Source organism: Entelurus aequoreus, linkage group LG08, assembly GCF_033978785.1.
Source record: "Entelurus aequoreus isolate RoL-2023_Sb linkage group LG08, RoL_Eaeq_v1.1, whole genome shotgun sequence".
In the NCBI taxonomy this organism is placed as follows: Eukaryota; Metazoa; Chordata; class Actinopteri; order Syngnathiformes; family Syngnathidae; genus Entelurus; species Entelurus aequoreus.
The window spans coordinates 82,628,951-82,649,532 of NC_084738.1; the positions used below are offsets into that span (position 1 = coordinate 82,628,951).

General features: G+C 42.8%; 1 protein-coding gene across 3 annotated transcripts; it reads left to right on the plus strand.

Moving 5' to 3' along the window:
• Positions 1 to 467: 467 nt before the first annotated feature.
• On the plus strand, positions 468 to 11,799 carry LOC133655260 (alpha-(1,3)-fucosyltransferase 7-like). Of its 3 annotated transcripts, none has more exons than XM_062055246.1 (2): positions 468 to 617; positions 10,392 to 11,799. In XM_062055246.1, the coding sequence occupies exons 1-2, from the start codon at positions 600 to 602 to the stop codon at positions 11,460 to 11,462; spliced, it is 1,089 nt and encodes a 362-aa protein (XP_061911230.1). In that variant the 5' UTR covers positions 468 to 599; the 3' UTR covers positions 11,463 to 11,799. The 3 variants fall into 3 exon arrangements, with proteins under 3 accessions (XP_061911230.1, XP_061911233.1, XP_061911231.1); XM_062055249.1 differs by lacking the exon at positions 468 to 617 and adding an exon at positions 1,474 to 1,608; XM_062055247.1 differs by lacking the exon at positions 468 to 617 and adding an exon at positions 1,690 to 1,722.
• The last annotated feature ends 8,783 nt before the right edge of the window (positions 11,800 to 20,582 follow it).

The following is a 20,582-nucleotide window of genomic DNA, read 5'->3' on the forward strand; positions in this document are numbered from 1 at the left end:
GGCGGCGGCGGTGGAGGACGACCCAGTCATCGGAGAAGGCAATGACTCAGCGGCGGTGAACGACGCGGCGGCTGCGGTGGAGGACGACCCAGTCATCGGAGAAGGCAGCGACTCAGCGGTGGTGAACGACGCGGCGGCTGCGGTGGACGGCGACCCAGACATCGGTGATTGCGGGGAACTGCACGAGATGGCGGGGGTCCACGCGGCCTCTTCCCGGTCCCAGACGGTCGAGGACGCGGCATACACTGGATTTAGAGGCGCCTTTACACAAACATTTTCGTCGTTCTCTTTCTCTTTGTCTTCAAAAAAGCCAGCCAAAAGGAAATCCACCCCCATCCCCAGCAACCCTACCTGCCCTCCCCCTCCCTCCCTCTCCAACTCCACCCCTCCCTCTCCCTCCCCCTTCACCTGGAGGACGATCAATATCCCTCTCTCTCTCTCATTGCTCTCCAACTTCAACAGCAATAATAACCAACAATTTTTCTGGTCAGTACCACAACACAGCGGACTCTGATGCTCTTTTTGGTTCCAGTGGACTACACATCATCCACCCTAATGTGAACAGCCTCTCTGGAGCCAAACTTGACCAAATCAGAGAAATGTTCCTCAACACGAAGGTAAAAATCTTGTGTTTCTCTGAAACCAAATTTGATCAAAGTATTTCTGACTCAGAGATAGAAATAGAAAACTTTTCGGTTATCAGAAAGGATAGGAATAAACACGGTGGGGGCGTTTGTATGTATATTCACCAGGATATTAAATACATAACTCGCACTGATCTTAACCACAATGACCTGGAATCTGTGTGGGCGGAAATCAAATTTTAAAACGCTAAGCCGGTACTAATAGGGACTGTTTATAGACCCCCTAATCAGAGTGATTTCTATGGGGCTCTGGAAGAGTGCTTGGCAGGAACAGACAACGTGGAGAAAATTATAACTGGATGATTCAAGATGGCGCCGTCGTGTGTGGCTGGCCGTCTACCGCTCTCAGTCTGGTTTCAGTTTTTGTTGATTTTATCCTACTGCACTAAACAGTTCGAGTCTCTGCTGGTGTATGATCGCCAAGAATTGTTGGTTTTTCGACCACCTATCAAAAATAATTTTTCTTTTGATCTTGGTGGTCCAAATGTTTTGCCCCCGTTGCTGTCAGGAATACCAGCTCACCTCTTCCGGGTTCCCGCCCTGAGCTTTCCGCGGAAGCGTCGCCGCGGCACCCGTAGTGGCCGCCGGGTAAAGCAGAGAGTGCTGTTGGCGTGCTCTTCCAGCGCTGCCCGGACGGGAAATGGATTAAGCGGTTCCCTTGTTGCTTGCTGGCCCTCCGTGGATCCATCGGGTTACCCTGTACCGAAAATCGGCCCCGATGAGAGACCGGGGACGCACCGCGCCCGCACCTGCTCAGCCCGGTGCCGCCAACGTGGGGTGAATCCCTCCAATTTAAAGTTGTTGTGCTGGGATTCACGGTATGCTGCGACGCCGGTCTCATCTCCTGCCAGAATTGGTCTGGTAAACGCCAGATCAGTGGCGAACAAAACGTTTCCACTCAGGGATTTCTTCGAGTCACGCTGTCTGGACTTCATGTGCATAACGGAAACGTGGCTCGGTACCGGTGAGTCCAGCGTTTTCTCCGAACTTCTGCCGGCAGACTGTTGCTATTTTAACTCTCCTCGTGCATCAGGCCGTGGAGGAGGAACGGCGACACTTTATAAAAATGACTATAAATGTAAGCAATGCTTTCCTTCGTCATTTTTTGCCAGCTTTGAATTGACTTTATTTGAGGTGTGTCGCGCTGACGCGGTGATGTGCGCTGTCATTTACCGCCCGCCCAAATACAATAAGGACTTCATCAATGACTTTTCGGACTTTTTAGCAGGAATTATGCCCCGCTATGATCGTGTCCTCATTGTTGGAGATTTTAATATCCATGTATGCTGTCCCGACAAACCACTGGTGAAGGATTTTTTTAAACCTTATTGACTCTTTTAATTTGACACAGTTTGTGTCTGGCCCCACACACGGACGTGGTCACACGCTTGATCTTGTCCTTTCATATGGTCCACCTGTGTCTAACTTGGACATTTGTGACAATGTGCTTTCAGACCATATGCCTGTCATATTTGAGGCCAGTTTTAACCGTTTGACAGCTGTCGAGTTTTTAACCCTTCCACTGCTGGTCAGTTTATTACTGCTTTTAACCAGGTTTTTTTTACCCTCTGACTCTGTTTTTTCTAGCACAGAGTCTGTTTTTTCTGACACTGAGAAACTCGATGTATTGTTTGACTCCACCTGTGACACAGTCTTGAACTCAGTGGCTCCTTTAAAAATCAAAAAGGCCAAAACTAAATCAGAACCCTGGTTTAATGAGAGAAGCCGTGCGATCAGACGTGAGTGCCGCAAAGCTGAACGCAGGTGGAAGAAGGACAAGCTTCAGGTGTCACTCCAGATTTTAAAGGACTGTTGGCATCGATATCAGAGCACAGTAAAAGAGGCAAAAAGAGAACATTTGGCAAACATTATTGCCTCAAATAGTCTTGACCCTCGTGTTTTATTCAAAACCATTGACTCTGTTCTTAATGCCCCTCAGCCTACATGTTTGGAACCCTCCTCTGAATTGTGCAATGCCTTTTTAAAGTATTTTATTGATAAGATTGCCACAACGAGGGCTCTCATCTCTGTTCCGACCTCTGACCCTTCTGTCCCGTTTAACTACTCTGCTGTTTTTAATCAGTTTGAGCAAGTGACTCTGCGGCAGTTACAAGAGTTAACTAATCATATGAAGCCCTCAGGTTCCCCCCATGATGCTGTCCCTCCTACATTTTTTAAAGAAGTGTTTTCTTGTATAGGGCTGCCTGTTCTTAACATTTTAAATAGCAGTTTGTTTTCTGGTGTGGTTCCTACCAGTTTTAAACACGCCGTGGTTCAACCACTTTTAAAGAAACCTGGTCTGGACAGTTCAGTTTTAGCCCATTTTAGACCCATTTCTAAGCTGCCTTTTCTCTCAAAAATCTTGGAGAAGATTGTTTTTACCCAGTTAAACACTTTTTTAGAGGACTCTGATATTTTAGAAGTCTTTCAGTCTGGGTTTAAACCCCTCCATAGTACCGAGTCAGCATTAGTAAGGGTTTTTAATGACATCTTTCGAGCAACAGACTTAGGTGATCATGTGATTTTAGTTTTACTCGATCTAACAGCAGCATTTGATACGGTGGACCATAATATTTTAATTAGCCGCCTACAACATCAAGTGGGCATCTGTGGTACTGCCCTGAGTTGGCTGAAGTCATATTTGACTAACAGGACCTTCTCTGTAAATGTTGCTGGTTCTGAATCTTCTGTTGCTCCCTTAACATGTGGGGTCCCACAGGGCTCAGTTTTAGGACCACTGCTCTTTTCTGTTTATTTACTTCCCCTGGGCTCAATCCTAAGAAAGCATGGTATTTGTTTTCATTGTTACGCTGATGACACACAAATTTATTTTCCGTTAAAGAAAAATCATGCCTCTTCAATACAGCCATTTCTTGCTTGTCTTGATGACATCAAGGCCTGGATGGCCCTAAACTTCTTAAACTTCAATGAAAAGAAGACAGAAGTAATAGTGTTTGGACCTAGTGGTACCTGTGAGCTTCCCCCTGTTGACTTTGGCCCCTTGGCTTTGTACGTTAAGCCCATGATCACCAACCTGGGTTTTCGTATTGACAGTGATTTTAAATTGGACCGTCAGATTGGCACAGTGGTGAAAGCCAGCTTTTTTTATTTACGTCAGCTGGCTAAGGTTAAAAACCTTCTTTCTAGGCAACAGTTTGAGACAGTAATCCATGCCTTTATTACATCTCGGCTGGATTACTGTAACGCTTTATATTTTGGAATTAGTCAGTCCTCCCTCTCACGTCTGCAGCTGGTCCAAAATGCAGCTGCCCGACTTTTAACAAACACAAGAAAAAGAGAGCACATTACTCCTGTTTTAGCCTCCCTCCACTGGCTGCCTGTGTCTTTTAGAGTCCATTTTAAAATTATCTTACTTGTTTTTAAATCCTTACATGGTCTTGCCCCACCTTACCTCTCTGAGCTGCTCCACCTCTATGCCCCCACCCGGTCCCTCAGGTCAGCTGATCAGCTGATCCTGGAGGTACCCAAATCCAAGCGTAAGCTCAGGGGGGACAGAGCCTTCTCTGTTGCGGGCCCCAAACTCTGGAATGATCTTCCACTTCATGTGAGACAGGCCCCTTCTTTGGCTAATTTTAAGACCCTTCTTAAAACCCATTTTTATTCACTGGCTTTTAACCCAGCATGAGACTTTAAACTGTTTTTAACTTTTAACTTTTTTAACTGCTTTTTATCTAACAAAATTGTTCTTAGGGTAATTTTGTATTTGCTTTTTTAATGTGTATTTTACTTCTGTTTTAAATTTTATTTTTGAGTCTGTCCTTTGCCTTTATTTCTTTGTGGTGTACAGCCCTTTGTTTTTCAACTGTGGTTGTTTTTAAAGGGCTTTATAAATAAAGTTGGTATGGTATGGTATGGTATCTGAACACAGATATTCAACGCAAAGATGCGCCTGTCTTCAGATCCTTCAGCAAGTTTTGTAATCTGCACGGTCTTTCCCAGCTAATAGCGCTACCTACAAGGGTGTGTGATTCCACCCAATCAACCATAGATCTCATTCTCACTTCAGACCGGCCTAAAATAAAAAATAGTGGGGTCATGATCTGTGGTCTTAGCGACCACTATCTAACCTTCTGCACCCGTAAAATAGCTAAACCTAAAGCTAATGGCCACATAACAGCCCAATCCAGATCCCTCAAAAAATACTCCAATGACAATTTCAATTTAAAATTAGATGAGTGGGACTGGTCCCCTGTGCTCGCGAGCAACATGGTCGATGTTGCTTAGGATCGCTTCAAAACGGCGTTCCTAAAGATACTAAATGACATGGCTCCCGTGAAAACAGTCAGGATCAAAGCCCGCTCGGAACCATGGATGAATCCGGACCTATTAGCTGCCATAAAAGACAGAGACAGGAAATACTCTGAATACCAAAAATGTAAAACAGAAGTAGATAAACAACCCAATAATATCAACCTCAAATTACTCCTTTCAACTCTCAAAAAGCAATGCAATAAATTAAGAAACAAGTCAACCAACCTGACTAAATCCTTAAAAAAAAATTACATTAACGACAAAATAGAGGAAAACACAAATAAGCCACGTGAGCTCTGGAAAATTCTCAACAACCAGCTTCCTGGTTGCAGCCAGAAACTTAAAACAAGACTCACCAACATCAGCATCAAGGAGGGTGACTCCCTCATTACAGACAAAATGGAGGTAGCTAGCAGACTTAACATCTTTTTCACCAGCATAGCCGCAACTCTTGTCAACAAGCTGTCCCACCACTCTGGTCGCTTTGGTGTAGAACACATTAAAGCCTTCTACAGAAAGCTAGGAGTATCCAACGATGATTTCAAATTAGGAATGATCACAGCTGATGATGTGTTTAATAAATTGAGCGCGCTCCACCCTAACAAGGCCACCGGCCTTGATAATATTCCCTCCAGATTCCTCAGGGACTCTGCCTCCATCATTGCCCCGATCATCACGCACATAATAAACCTATCAATTACACAAGGCCAAGTACCAAAAGATTTTAAGATAGCAAGAGTAACTCCCCTCTTTAAAAAAGGAAGCAAATTGGAACCTGGCAACTACCGACCTGTTTCTATTCTCAGTTCCATTTCGAAAGTAATGGAGAAAATAGTTTATGAACAGGTCGATAGTTACCTTGCCACTAATAAACTCATGTACAAATTCCAATCCGGCTTCAGAACTAACCACTCCACTGACACATGCCTTCTCTATCTGACCGACCACATCAAACATGAGGTGGACGCGGGCAAATACTGCGGCATGGTCATGCTGGACCTTCAGAAGGCCTTTGACACCGTTAACCACGCTATACTGTTGGTTAAGCTCAGAGCAATTGGATTTAACAAAACCTCATGGAGCTGGATGCAATCTTACTTGGAGGGGAGGGAGCAGGTGGTAGAGGTGAACGACACCGTGTCCCCCCCCTCTCGGTGAGCTGTGGAGTCCCCCAAGGCAGTATATTGGGACCTTTACTGTTCCTAATATACATAAACGACATGTCATCGGCATGCGACTGTGAATTGTTTTTGTTTGCAGATGACTCTGCCTTGCTGGTATCCGGCAAGGACAAGTCACAGGTGGAGAAAATCCTCAGTGCTGAGCTCTGTAGAACTTGCACCTGGCTCGCTGACAACAAGCTATCCATACACTTGGGTAAAACAGAATCCATCCTGTTTGGGTCCCACATCAAACTTAAGAAAGTCAATGACTTCACCATAAAAGTAGGTGACATTGTTATCACCAGGAAAGATGAGGTCACCTACCTAGGTTCCATTCTAGAGGCTAACCTTTCCTGTGATGAAATGGCAACCAAGGTAATCAAAAAGGTTAACCAAAGAACGAGATTTCTCTACAGAATTTCCTCTCTGGTCAACAAAAGCACCTTGAGGATTCTGGCGGGAACTCTCGTTCAACCCTTTTTCGATTACGCATGCACCTCCTGGTACCCCAGCACCTCCAAAACCCTCAAATCTAAACTCCAAACATCTCAGAACAAGCTAGTCAGGTTACTTCTAGACCTCCACCCCAGATCCCACCTCACTACTACCCACTTCTCTAAAGTGGGCTGGCTCAAGGTGGAGGACAGAGTTAAACAACTTGCACTGAGCCTAGTCTATAAAATCCGCTACACCTCCCTGATACCGAAGTACATGTCAAACTACTTCCTTAACGTAAATGACCGCCATAACCACAACGCCAGGGGGAGCTCCACTAACCACGTTAAACCCAGATTCCGAACTAACAAAGGTCTTAACTCATTCTCTTTCTATGCCACATCAATGTGGAATGCGCTCCCAACAGGTATAAAAGAAAGGGCATCTCTATCCTCCTTCAAAACCGCAATAAAAGTTCACCTCCAGGCAGCTACAACCCTAAACTAACCCCCTCCCCGGATTGCTAATAATCAAATGTAAACAATCAAATGCAGATACTTTTTCTTATGCCTTCTGATCTCTCTCTCTCTCTCTCTCTCTCTCTCTCTCTCTCTCTCTCTCTCTCTCTCTCTCTCTCTCTCTCTCTCTCTCTATGTCCACTACTTGATGTCCATATCCCCCCCCTCCACACCCCTGATTGTAAATAATGTAAATAATTCAATGTGATTATCTTGTGTGATGACTGTATTATGATGATAGTATATATGATAGTATATATCTGTATCATGAATCAATTTAAGTGGACCCCGACTTAAACAAGTTGAAAAACTTATTCGGGTGTTACCATTTAGTGGTCAATTGTACGGAATATGTACTTCACTGTGCAACCTACTAATAAAAGTCTCAATCAATCAATCAATCAATTCTAAGTAAGATAGAAATGTATTAGAGCTATTTTATGGAGGAGCGTGGTTAATAATAGAACTGGCAACCAGTGTTGATAAAAAGGTATGGATTTTGAATCGAGAATCGATTCTAAATCGAATCGTTACCCCCAAGAATCGAACAGCCATATAAACATATATATGTATAAATATATTTATACATATACAACCGTGACACCACCGCTTTGTTTACTTCCTATTCCTGTTTAAACGGTGAAGAACGGCTACCATTATTTGCGCCAATGTAAATTTCCTCACCCTGTAATTGTGCACATGCTTACTGGTCAGGGAACTCCAGGAAATAAAAGTAACCTAAAAGAACAGAGGGAATTGTTGACTCTCTGTTAGTTGGTGGAGTAGAACACAACTTGAAAAACATGACTGTGCCTAAGGTGTAGGCGGTGCTGTTAAGCAAGTGGAGAATGCAGAAACTTGAGGCATGATGCATCTGACTTGATAATAAACTAATTGTGTTTTTCAAAAGACTACTGCACCTGTCCGGTTTGTCAACATTGACTATTGTGTGTGAAGTCCTACTAAAGGTTAAGTTCAATTAAAGAATTGGACCCTCAAGTTAAGATACATATTGTGATGGTCGATAAAATGTGAATGAAGGATACTTTTTTGGATTTATTTCACTTTTTCTAAGTTTCCCCCCTGAGCAATTGCCACCTTAGTGTGGTCAGGGGGTTGTGTACCTCAGTGACCTTAAGAGCTACTGTCAGGAGCTCAGTTTTCCAGTGGGACACAGTGTGAAGGTAGAGGCCAGACAAAGTGCACTCCACTTCTCCAGGTTGGAGTTGGACCCATACTGTAGCTAACAACCAAACTGAATGGAGAAGGAATTGTTACTACTGTATTGGCTCAGAAAAAAAAATGCTGGAGCATGACGGAGCAGCGTGTCCACATGATGCCCCCTTCACAATTCTGACCGTCCCTTTGTTTATGCCTGCCGAGAACCGTCCCTGTACAGGAAGGCTTTGAGAGCAAAACCCAAAGGATTTCAATAGGAGCCAATATGTGACGATCTGTCACAGTTATGTCTTGTTATGTTTCCTTAGTTTGTGTTTATTTCCTGTCAGCGCTCTTATTTTAGTTCCACTTCTTGCATGTCTCTCAGAGCGCTTGTTTCCCTTACCTGTCCTGATTGGCGGCCTGGCACCCCTGGTTGTAGTTGCCAATCAGGCTGCTATTTATGCCTGTCTCGCCCTCCAGTTAGGGCTCGGTGATTGTTTCCGGTTTCCTGTTATAATAATAATAACAATAGATTGTATTTGTAAAAAGCACTTTACATTGAGCAAACAACCTCAAAGTGCTACAGCGTATCAAAATAAAAAGATAATAAAAAATTTATAAAAAGAAAAACTAGAACAGCCAAATAGCTAAAACTAGTATGCATACATCTAAAAAAAGGCCTTTCAAAAAATAAGGGATTTTAAGCCTTTTTTAAAAGCATCCACAGTCTGTGGTGCCCTCAGGTGGTCAGGGAGAGCGTTCCACAGACTGGGAGCGGCGGAGCAGAAAGCCCGGTCTCCCATTGTTCGTAGCTTTGTCCTCGGAGGTTGGAGGAGGTTAGCCTGTCCGGAGCGGAGGTGTTGTGTGGAGGATTTGGGGGTGAGTATAGTTCTTTGAGGTAGAGGGGGGCATTTCCATGGAGACACTGGTGGGTTAGTAGGGAGACTTTGACTGTTGCCTGTTTCTTGTGTTCCCTGCATGTGCGCTTACCAGTGGCACCATTTCCCTGTTTGACATTAAAGTCATGTTTTCCTATGCTACGCCTGCCATCGCTGCATCTTGGGGTTCAAGGCCGACAGCACCTAACAGAATCATCGAGCCAAGTACGAACCCCAAAGAAATTTGGTGGGCTGTTTGGAGTCAACAAGTGGCCGATGAGAAGTGTGCCCGAATGGTCTCCATGACGGAGAAGCTATGTGGCTTGATTGCTGCCCGGACTGTTTCTTCAGCTCCCTCCCACTCGGCCCTGTCGTCTGTTCCAGGGGGGGCGGCCAGATTCGGCAGGACCGAGACTCCCCGTTACCGCCTCGCTCTCTCAGCCTTTCTTGGGACGTCTGGAATCCATCCCTTGAAGGGGGGGCTAAGGTCAGCTGTACGACAGGGTAAACACAGCTCTCACGTCTTCCAGTGAGGCCATCGCAGACGCCAGCTGTGGACACGCCGACAGCCCAGCCGCCTGCTGCAGGCGGCTGCTGGTTGCAGTTGCCAGTCAGGCTGCTATTTATGCCTGGCTCGCCCTTCAGTAAGGGCTCGATGATTGTTTCCTGTGTTTCCTGCATGTGAGCTTAAAAGTGGCACTATTTCATTTTAAGACAGTAAAGTCATGTTTACCTGCGCTACGCCTGCGATCTTTGCATCTTGGGGTTCAAGACCAACAAATCCTGACACAATAGAAGTTTTTACTAGACACTTCATTTTGTTAAAAACATTCTACTTAGCATTCAATACCATATATTTAATACTGCATCTATTAGTTAAAAAAAGTAATTTTGTCAAAGCCTGGAAGATGAATATTGACGATCTGAATATTTATAATTTGACTTGAAAAACACAAATCGTCTTACCTTAAGCTTAGCTGTTTTGCTCTAAAGAAGACTATGTAGGTGAGCTCTGTTCTCTTTTCCGTAGATTTCCATAAATCACTTTGAGAGGCCTGTGGTGATATATAAATGTGAAAACCGAACCTGCATCACATCTAAAATATTTTCAGAAATGTAAGGGGTGTACTTCTGTGAGGTACTGGATTCTTACAGACATGTTGCTCTGATATGCAACATGTACTGTACATATATCTACTTACTGTATTCTAGGTTCATGCAGAAATGTCACAATCATGCCAGTTGTGTCTAACTGTACAACTACTATGGTCTCTGCACAACAACTTCTTCAGATCAAGACTGAATTCATTTCTCTTGCAGGACTGCAACCATCCCAGAGAGGTCACATCTGCCTCAATGAAGAAGTACCTCTTCCGCTGCATCCTCTGTGTTCTAATGCTGATTCGTCTTTACGTCTGGCTGATAGGATACTCGTCCCCAGCAGTTTCCTTGTCCGACAACTCAGAACAACGCAACGTGACCATCCTGCTGTGGCACTGGAACGCTGAACATGCTAGGGCTGTCAGCCAGAACATGTGCTGGGAACGCTTCAACATCCCACACTGTAAAGTTATGATGCAGGATGCCTTGTACATGAAAGCGGACGTGGTGGTGTTCAATAACCTTGAGCTGGCAAGAGGACGGCTGAAACTGCCCATGGAGCTCCCCAGGCCGCCGGGCCAGAGGTGGGCTTGGATGTCCGTACAGTCCGCTAATAACAACGGGAAACTGCTGGGAGAATATGGAGGCGTGTTCAACCTCACCGTGAGCTACAGGAGGGACGCAGATGTTATCATACCATACGGTGGGTTTATACCACGAGAGTCTGGAGATCCAGTGGACGACATCCCAATAAAGAAAACTGATCTGGTCTGCTGGGTGGTCAGCCACTACAAGGATTCCTTCAGAAGAAGCCAAGTGTACAAAGAACTCAGCGCGGTCATTCCTGTAAAGGTCTATGGACGCTGGTCAAATAATCTTCTTGCGCCCAATGACCTTCTTCCTACAATATCACGTTGCTACTTCTATTTGGCCTTCGAGAACAGCATCGCCAAAGATTATATCACAGAGAAACTGTGGATCAATTCCTACCAAAGTGGGGCTGTGCCGGTCGTCCTGGGACCACCGGTGGAGCAATACGAGGCTGTGGCGCCGCCTCACTCTTTCATCCACGTCGACGAGTTTGCTTCGGTGAAAGAACTTGGCGAGTATCTGCAGGAGCTGGCGGGCGACGCCAAGCGTTACGGCGAGTATATGCAATGGAAGAGAGACTGGAAGGTGCAACCGTCCATTAACAAGGAATGGAGAGTGTGTCAGATCTGCTTGCGGTACCCCAGCTTCCCTCCGCACAAAGTCTACACTGACCTGGAAGCCTGGGTTAAAGCTACTTAAAAACCTCTGAAGTCCGACATCATCCAGCCAGGAAACATTTGTCCCTCATGACAAAAATGGTGTGTTTCCCAAAACTTCTTGTAAGAGAACAGACACCTGATAAAAGACGTATTTGGACACTAAATCTTGTTTAAACACACAATGGATTTGATACAGGGTAAAAATGATGTTCTGTTAGTCAGTAGACAACAACAATAAATAGTGGTAGGTCACATATGACTTAAAGACATCTCATTCGTTCAGATTATCCACAACATCATCGTTATTCATACTTTATTTAGTGATGTAAGAAATAAACGTCCAAATACAACAGTTTAGACAATGGTATTGACCTGTAAACCAGTAATCGAAAATAGTTCACTGCATAGTTTGTATTAATAGTAAACAAACAGTTGACTAAAATGGCGATCTTTTTTGTATTTCTCTGACGATCCTAACACCGACAAGTGTCATTTAAACACATGAAATAATTACCAACAACACCAAATAGCAGTGTAAAGTTGTACTTATCTGTTCGATCCGGAGCTTGAAAGTTGCTAGCGCTAGCTTATTAGCATGTCTCTTCTACTGTATTTACCTTCCCACATTGCCAAACAAGCTGAAATGACCACAACCGCCCCCTAGTGTACAAGAGGCACACTGTATATGGCCATCAGTCGCATGAGAGATACGAGTATGGAAACTAGAACAACCGTGAAAATAGAAGAAACTGAATTATTTGGCAAATCAGACTCTTTTACTGCCTACTGAAACGTGCTGACGGTAAAAAGTGACATGACGTGAGACAAGGCGGCCCAAATTTTCAACGATTAGACTTAGACTTAGACAAAGTCAGACTTAGACAAACTTTAATCATCCACAAGGGAAATTTAAAAACGAGTAAAAAGAACATCTATTGTTACTCCCTCCGAAGTCTTAATCAAGGCTCAAGTTGTTCGTTTTTCTCACACAGTCATTTATTTCAGCCACGCCTTCTTCTCGTTAACAACGATGCCAAAACAATGCCCAAATAATGCCGTCAGAACTAATACACAAGAAAAACAGAACTTACAATTAGTCTGACATCAAATAAAAGAAAACACATTGATTCCCTTCTTCCCTTATTCCGTCACATATTAATTGTCCCCCCCAACAATGTGACCAAACCGGAACAAAAAATATGTTCCCCTTCAATTTACATGGGTTTTGTAACAAAAATAAAGTTAACATATACTTAAAGGACTACTGAAAGCCACTACTACCGACCACACAGTCTGATGGTTTATATATCAATGATGAAATCTTAACATTAAAACACATGCCAATACGGCCGGGTTAACTTATAAAGTGCAATTTAAAATTTCCCGCTAAACTTCCGGTTGAAAACGTCTATGTATGATGACGTATATGCGTGTGACGTCAATGGTTGAAACAGAAGTATTCGGACACCATTGAATCTAATAGAAAAAACTCTGTTTTCATCTCAAAATTCCACAGTATTCTGGACATCTGTGTTGGTGAATCTTTTGCAATTTGTTTAATGAACAATGAAGACTGCAAAGAAGAAAGTTGTAGGTGGGATCGGTGTATTAGCGGCTGGCTGCAGCAACACAACCAGGAGGACTTTGACTTGGATAGCAGACGCGCTATCCGACGCTAGCCGCCGATCGCATCTATGATCGGGTGAAGTCCTTCGTCGCTCCGTCGATCGCTGGAACGCAGGTGAGCACGGGTGTTGATGAGCAGATGAGGGCTGGCTGGTGTAGGTGGATAGCTAGTGTTTTTAGCATAGCTCTGTGAGGTGCCGTAGCTAAGTTAGCTTCAATGGCGTCGTTAGCAACAGCATAACAACCAGTTACAGGTCCATGGTTTAATAGTATTGTTGATTTTCTGTCTATCCTTCCAGTCAGGGGCTTATTTCTTTTGTTCCTATCTGCAGTTAAACCCGATGCTATCACGTTAGCTCCGTAGCTAAAGTGCTTCGCCGATGTATTGTCGTGGAGATAAAAGTCACTGTGAATGTCCATTTCGCGTTCTCGACTCTCATTTTTAAGAGGATATAGTATCCGAGGTGGTTTAAAATACAAATCCGTGATCCACAATAGAAAAAGGAGAAAGTGTGGAATCCAATGAGCCAGCTTGTACCTAAGTTACGGTCAGAGCGAAAAAAGATACGTCCTGCACTGCACTCTAGTCCTTCACTCTCACGTTCCTCATCCACGAATCTTTCATCCTCGCTCAAATTAATGGGGTAATCGTGGCTTTCTCTGTCCGAATCGCTCTCGCTGCTGGTGTAAACAATGGGGAAATGTGAGGAGCCTTTCAACCTGCGACGTCACGCTACTTCCGGTACACGCAAGGCTTTTTTTATCAGTGACCAAAAGTTGTGAACTTTATCGTCGATGTTCTCTACTAAATCCTTTCAGCAAAAATATGGCAATATCGCAAAATGATCAAGTATGACACATAGAATGGATCTGCTATTCCCGTTTAAATTTAAAAAATTCATTTCAGTAGGCCTTTAAAATGTTTGGCAATTTTATGAAAAGGGTAATGATTTTACTTGACAAAAGTCACAATTTTATAAGAAAACGTAAACATTTTGGCAACGTTATAATAATAATCGCAATTTTGCTTTGCAAAATTATGACAACAGTCATCATTCTACTAAATAATGTCACTATTTTACAAGAACAACCAAAAAAATTTGCAATATTGTGATAAAAGTCATATTCTGATATGACAAATGTCACCATTTTGCATTAAAAAGTATTAATTTGACATAAAAAAGTAATAATCTTACAAGAAAAACGTTGCAATATTACAGAAACAGAAAGAATATGAGAAAGTGTTCCCAATTTTATATGAAAAAAGTCGACACATTGTGAGAAAAAGACTGCTTTTAGTTAATTTATTTATTTTGGAATTTTTTTGTTTGTAATTGGTTTTTAATATTCATTATTTACTTCAAGTTATTACAGTAGGTTTCTACATACATATTTATTTCATTATTTTTCATTAATTTTGGCCAAAGGGGGCGCATTTCAATTTCTTACACACACTTGTTATTACATATGTTAGCCAGAGGGGGGCCGTTTTTATATATATATATATATATATATATATATATATATATATATATATATATATATATATATATATATATATATATATATATATATATATATATATACATACATATATATATATATATATATATATATATATATATATATATATATATATATATATATATATATATATACATATATACATATATATATATATATATATATATATATATATATATATATATATATATATATATATATATATATATATATATATATATATATATATGTCTTAATTAGATTATCCAAAAAAAAAAAGTGTACCGATACCGTGGTAGAGCGTAATATGTATGTGTGGGAAAAAATCACAAGACTATTTCATCTCTACAGGCCTGTTTCATGAGGGTTTCCTCAATCATCAGGAGATGATTGAGGAAACCCTCATGAAACAGGCCTGTAGAGATGAAATAGTCTTGTGATTTTTTTCCCACACATATATATATATATATATATATATATATATATATATATATATATATATATATATATATTAACAAATACAAAATTTTAATTCAATTAAATTTACAAATATATATGTTTATGTACATATATATCATATGTACACACATATATTCATACATATATATACACATGTATAAGAAAAGGCATTGAAGCTTAGGGAAGGCTATGCAAAATGAAACTAAAACTGAACTGGCTGCAAAGTAAAAAAAAAAACAGAATGCTGGACAACAGCAAAGACTTGCGCGTGTGGCGCAGAGACGGCGTCCACAAAGTACATCCGCACATGACATGAAAATCAAGAATGTCCCCACAAAGAAGGATAGCGTCCGCACAACTTAAATAGTTTTCATTGGGACGGCGTGTCGAAGTTGGTAGAGTGGCTGTGCCAGCAATCGGAGTGTTGCTGGTTACTGGGGTTCAATTCCCACCTTCTACCTTCCTAGTCACGTCCGTTGTGTCCTTGGGCAAGACACTTCATCCTTGCCTTTGATGGCTGCTGGTTAGCGCCTTGCATGGCAGCTCCCGCCATCAGTGTGTGAATGTGTGTGTGAATGGGTAAATGTGGAAATACTGTCAAAGCGCTTTGAGTACCTTGAAGGTAGAAAAGCGCTATACAAGTATAACCCGTTTATCATTTATCATTTATTGCTAAAACAAAGTAGGTGCGGGGAATAGCGCTCAAGGAAGACAGAAAACTGCTACTGGAAAATACCAACAAAACAGGAAAGCCACCAAAAAAGGAACGCAAGACAAGAACTAAAACACTACACAGGAAGACACCAAAAAACTCAAAAGAAGTCACGGCGTGATGTGACAGGACGTGACAGTACACCTACTTTGAGACAAGAGCTTTAGTCATGCATGGTTGGTTATGGTTTGAATACATATCCGACAATTGCGAGAACGACTTTTTACTGTCAACATCGGCTGCTGAGTTTCATTTTTTTATGTTTTCTGCTGGTGGTGTGCCTCAGGATTTTTCAAATGAAAAAAATGTGCCTTGGCTCAAAAATGGTTGAAAAGCACTGGTATAGTTCACATACACTTTATAATAAATATAGTAAATATATAGAGATGGCATAGACACATCTTTCGAAGACCTGTCTTATATTAAATATAAATCATATCTAATTAAATCATTGATGCCAGAAGGTGGGACATACACACCGGAAGCCAGAAGGTGGGACATGCATAAGGGGGCGGAGCTTAGAGGTCATAAATCATTTTGATTGATGGGTTTTTGACAGTTTGACACAAAGTGCGTCCTTTAATCTCTAACAGCCTTCTTCTGTTGTGAGCAGCGTCAAGGCCATGCGAGGGAGTCAAATCGTAGATAAGGATTGTTGTTTTCCAGTCTGTCTGTTCTAATAGTCCATGCCGGTTCTCGGTGCCGATGTTTGCATTTCAGTAAGCCTCTCCATGATGTGATCCAACTTACGATTCAGTTCAAAATCGCCACAGTCTGTGTTCCCACAGCCCGACCCGTGCCTTCCATTGCAACAGGCAGCCCTTGGGCTCCTTGAACGGCCGCCACCGTCTTCCGAATTTGACGAAACAGCAGATGCCCTTTGATCACGGTTCCAAATAGGACAGCACTGAGAGGCACAGGACTTGCCATTTCTCCCAGTAGTTCCGTCAGGGCAGCCAGGCTACCCAGAAACCTCTTTTCCTTGTCGAGGAGATTCTGTCAATTGAGTCGAGAGTCCAGCTTATCAATTCCATGTCTGGTGTTTAAATTTCAGAGGACAGCGCAAAGAAAGAGGCTCTTAAAAAGTGCAGACAGTCAATCAATCAATCAATCAAAGTTTATTTATGTAGCCCTAAATCACAAGTGGCAGCACGGTGGAACAGGGGTTAGTGCATGTGCCTCACAATACGAAGGTCCTGAGTAGTCCTGAGTTCAATCCCGGGCTCGGGATCTTTCTGTGTGGAGTTTGCATGTTCTCACCGTGGCTGCGTGGGTTCCCTCCGGGTACTCCGGCTTCCTCCCACCTCCAAAGACATGCACCTGGGGATAGGTTGATTGGCAACACTAAATGGTCCCTAGTGTGTGAATGTGAGTGTGAATGTTGTCTGTCTATCTGTGTTGGCCCTGTGATGAGGTGGCGACTTGTCCAGGGTGTACCCCGCCTACCGCCCGAATGCAGCCTCCAGCACCCCCCGCGACCCTAATAGGGACAAGCGGTAGAAAACGGATGGATGGATAAATCACAAGTGTCTCAAAGGGCTGCATGTTATGTTTGCAGGAGGAGGGAGACGGCACAGACACAAGGGGGCATAGAAGCTCTGTTTTATTATATATATAATGACAATATATATATATACATATATATATATATATATATATATATATATATATATATATATATATATATATATACACGTTTGCATATTTATAAATATATATATATATATATATAATGATAATATATATATACATATATATATATATATATATATATATATATATATATATATACACGTTTGCATATTTATAAATATATATATATATATATATAATGATAATATATATATACATATATATATATATATATATATATATATATATATATATATATATACACGTTTGCATATTTATAAATATATATATATATATATATATATTTTTATATATATATATAATGATAATATATATATACATATATATATATATATATATATATATATATATACACGTTTGCATATTTATAAATATATATATATATATATATATATAATGATAATATATATATACATATATATATATATATATATATATATATATATATATATATATATATATATATATATATATATATATATATACACACGTTTGTATATTTATAAATATATATATATATATATATATATATATATATATATATATATATATATATATATATATATATATATATATATATATATATATATATAAAATCAATAATACTTAAACTACAGAATGGTGTGTGACAAAACCCAAGGGGTGTATGGTGTGGGACTATGTGTATGAAGGATTAGCTGTTGAGTGTTACCGTGTAGCGTTGGGCGAGAGGCTGAAGATCAGGAGGGACAAGGCAGAGCTCGGAGGTCCGTGATACGTGCGAGTGGTCCGGGGGCTAGAGAGAGAGGCGTCAAGGTCCGTGTCCAAGCGGGAGGTCGAGAATCCAAAAGGGTCAACCAGAGAACCAGAGGGGAACAACAGGGAATCACAGGAGAAGACGAGAAGGCAGACTGCTGGGAGGGCGACAAGGAAGACACGGCACCAATCAAACACGGGGAAGAAAACCCGGAGAGCAAAGAGCAAGGTTGCATAGAACTAGACGTGGCTTACCGTACATGACTGTGGAGGGGGCCGTGGTCGGCGCGCTTCCTGCGGGAATGGAGTGTGTATGGCCCGGCTTCGAAGCCCAGCTGACAGGTGAGTAGATTGCCCAGCTGGGGATAATTATCTATTCACCTGTCGCCTTTATCAGCAGCGTCCGAGGCCATGAGGGGAGCGCGCTGATGAGAGCAGAGAAAACCCCACACGAGCAAGCAGGAGAAGACACGGAGGCCGCTGGCGACACAGCCCTGAACATTATAAAAAATATAAATAAAGACTGGTCCAAACCTGTATCTCAGTCTCACGAGAGTTCTGTCGGTCCCAGGAGAACCCACCACGCAGGAGACGTTCACAATGACATACGATACGGATAGCAGGTTGAGCAGGATTTTGAAGGCAGGACCTCTCATTAGCGTCAGGTGCGTTGAGTGCCGATGATTGATTGCAGCTGCTGGCTGCAGCAGGAGTGACGCGTGCGGGGATGAGCGGCCGTGGGCGTGTCCCGAGGTGCGCTCCGCGGCTTACTGAGGAATGCGCATTGGCATGCGCCTGGTCCGTGACACTGCACAAGCCACAACGACATCCTCGGCTCAGATCCCACATCAGGGCAAGAAAAAACTCAACCCAATGGGATACAATGAGAACCCTTGGATGGACAGGACAAGACAAGACAGCAAGCAGGGAGAAACAGAGAGGGAGAGGAAAAGCGACCGAAACTCATTTCGGCTGCTTGTACCCGTGATCTTGTCCTTTCGGTCGTAACCCAAAGCTCATGACCATAGATAGGTGGGGATGGGAATGTAGATCGACCGGTAAATTGAGAGCTTTGCCTTCCGGCTCAGCTCCTTCTTCACCACAACGGATCGATACAGCGTCCGCATTACTGAAGACGCCGCACCGATCTGTTTGTCGATCTCACGGTCCACTCTTCCCTCACTCCTGAACAAGACTCCAAGGTACTTGTGCTCCTCCACATGGGGCAATATCTCCCCGGATGACAGAGCTTCTCACCCTATCTCTTAGGGACAGCTCGGGTACAAGCGGCTGAAATGAGTTTCGGCCGCTTGTGCCCGTGATCTTGTCCCATAACCCAAAACTCATGACCATAGTTGAAGATGGAAACATAGATCGATCAGGAAATTGAGAGCTTTGCCTTCCGGCTCAGCTCCTTTTTCACCACAACGGATCGATACAGCATCCGCATTACTGAAGACGCCGCAACGATCCGTTTGTCGATCTCATGATCCACTCTTCCCTCACTCGTGAACAAGACTCCGAGGTACTTGAACTCCTCCACATGGGGCAAGATCTCCCCGGATGACTGAGCTTCTCACCCTATCTCTAAGGGAAAGGGTGGGTACAAGCGGCTGAAATGAGTTCCGGCCGCTTGTACCCGTGATCTTGTCCCTTAACCCAAAACTCATGACCATAGTTGAGGATGGGAACGTAGATCGATCAGGAAATTGAGAGCTTTGCCTTGCGGCTCAGCTCCTTTTTCACCACAACGGATCGATACAGCATCCGCATTACTGAAGACGCCGCAACGATCCGTTTGTCGATCTCATGATCCACTCTTCCCTCACTCGTGAACAAGACTCCGAGGTACTTGAACTCCTCCACATGGGGCAAGATCTCCCCGGATGACTGAGCTTCTCACCCTATCTCTAAGGGAAAGGGCGGGTACAAGCGGCTGAAATGAGTTCCGGCCGCTTGTACCCGTGATCTTGTCCCATAACCCAAAACTCATGACCATAGTTGAGGATGGGAACGTAGATCGATCAGGAAATTGAGAGCTTTGCCTTCCGGCTCAGCTCCTTTTTCACCACAACGGATCGATACAGCATCCGCATTACTGAAGACGCCGCACCGATCCGTTTGTCGATCTCATGATCCACTCTTCCCTTACTCATGAACAAGACTCTGAGGTACTTGAATTCCTCCACATGGAGCAAGATCTCTTCCGCAAGCCGGAGATGGCACTCCACCCTTTTCCGGGCTTCAAATAGTACATGTTTATGAATATAAACATGATGTATTATTAGCGTCATTTGACCTTTCACAACAGCCATAAACGAAAGCCGGGCTACTTGAAGGTAAACCCACGCATTCGCTACTCATTAATGACAACATATTGATTGAAGTCCGTTGTCAGACCACCAACGCTCCGAGAGTCAGAACTTTGCTCTTTCGTGTGTTTGTTTTCTTGCACATAGAACACGGGTCAAT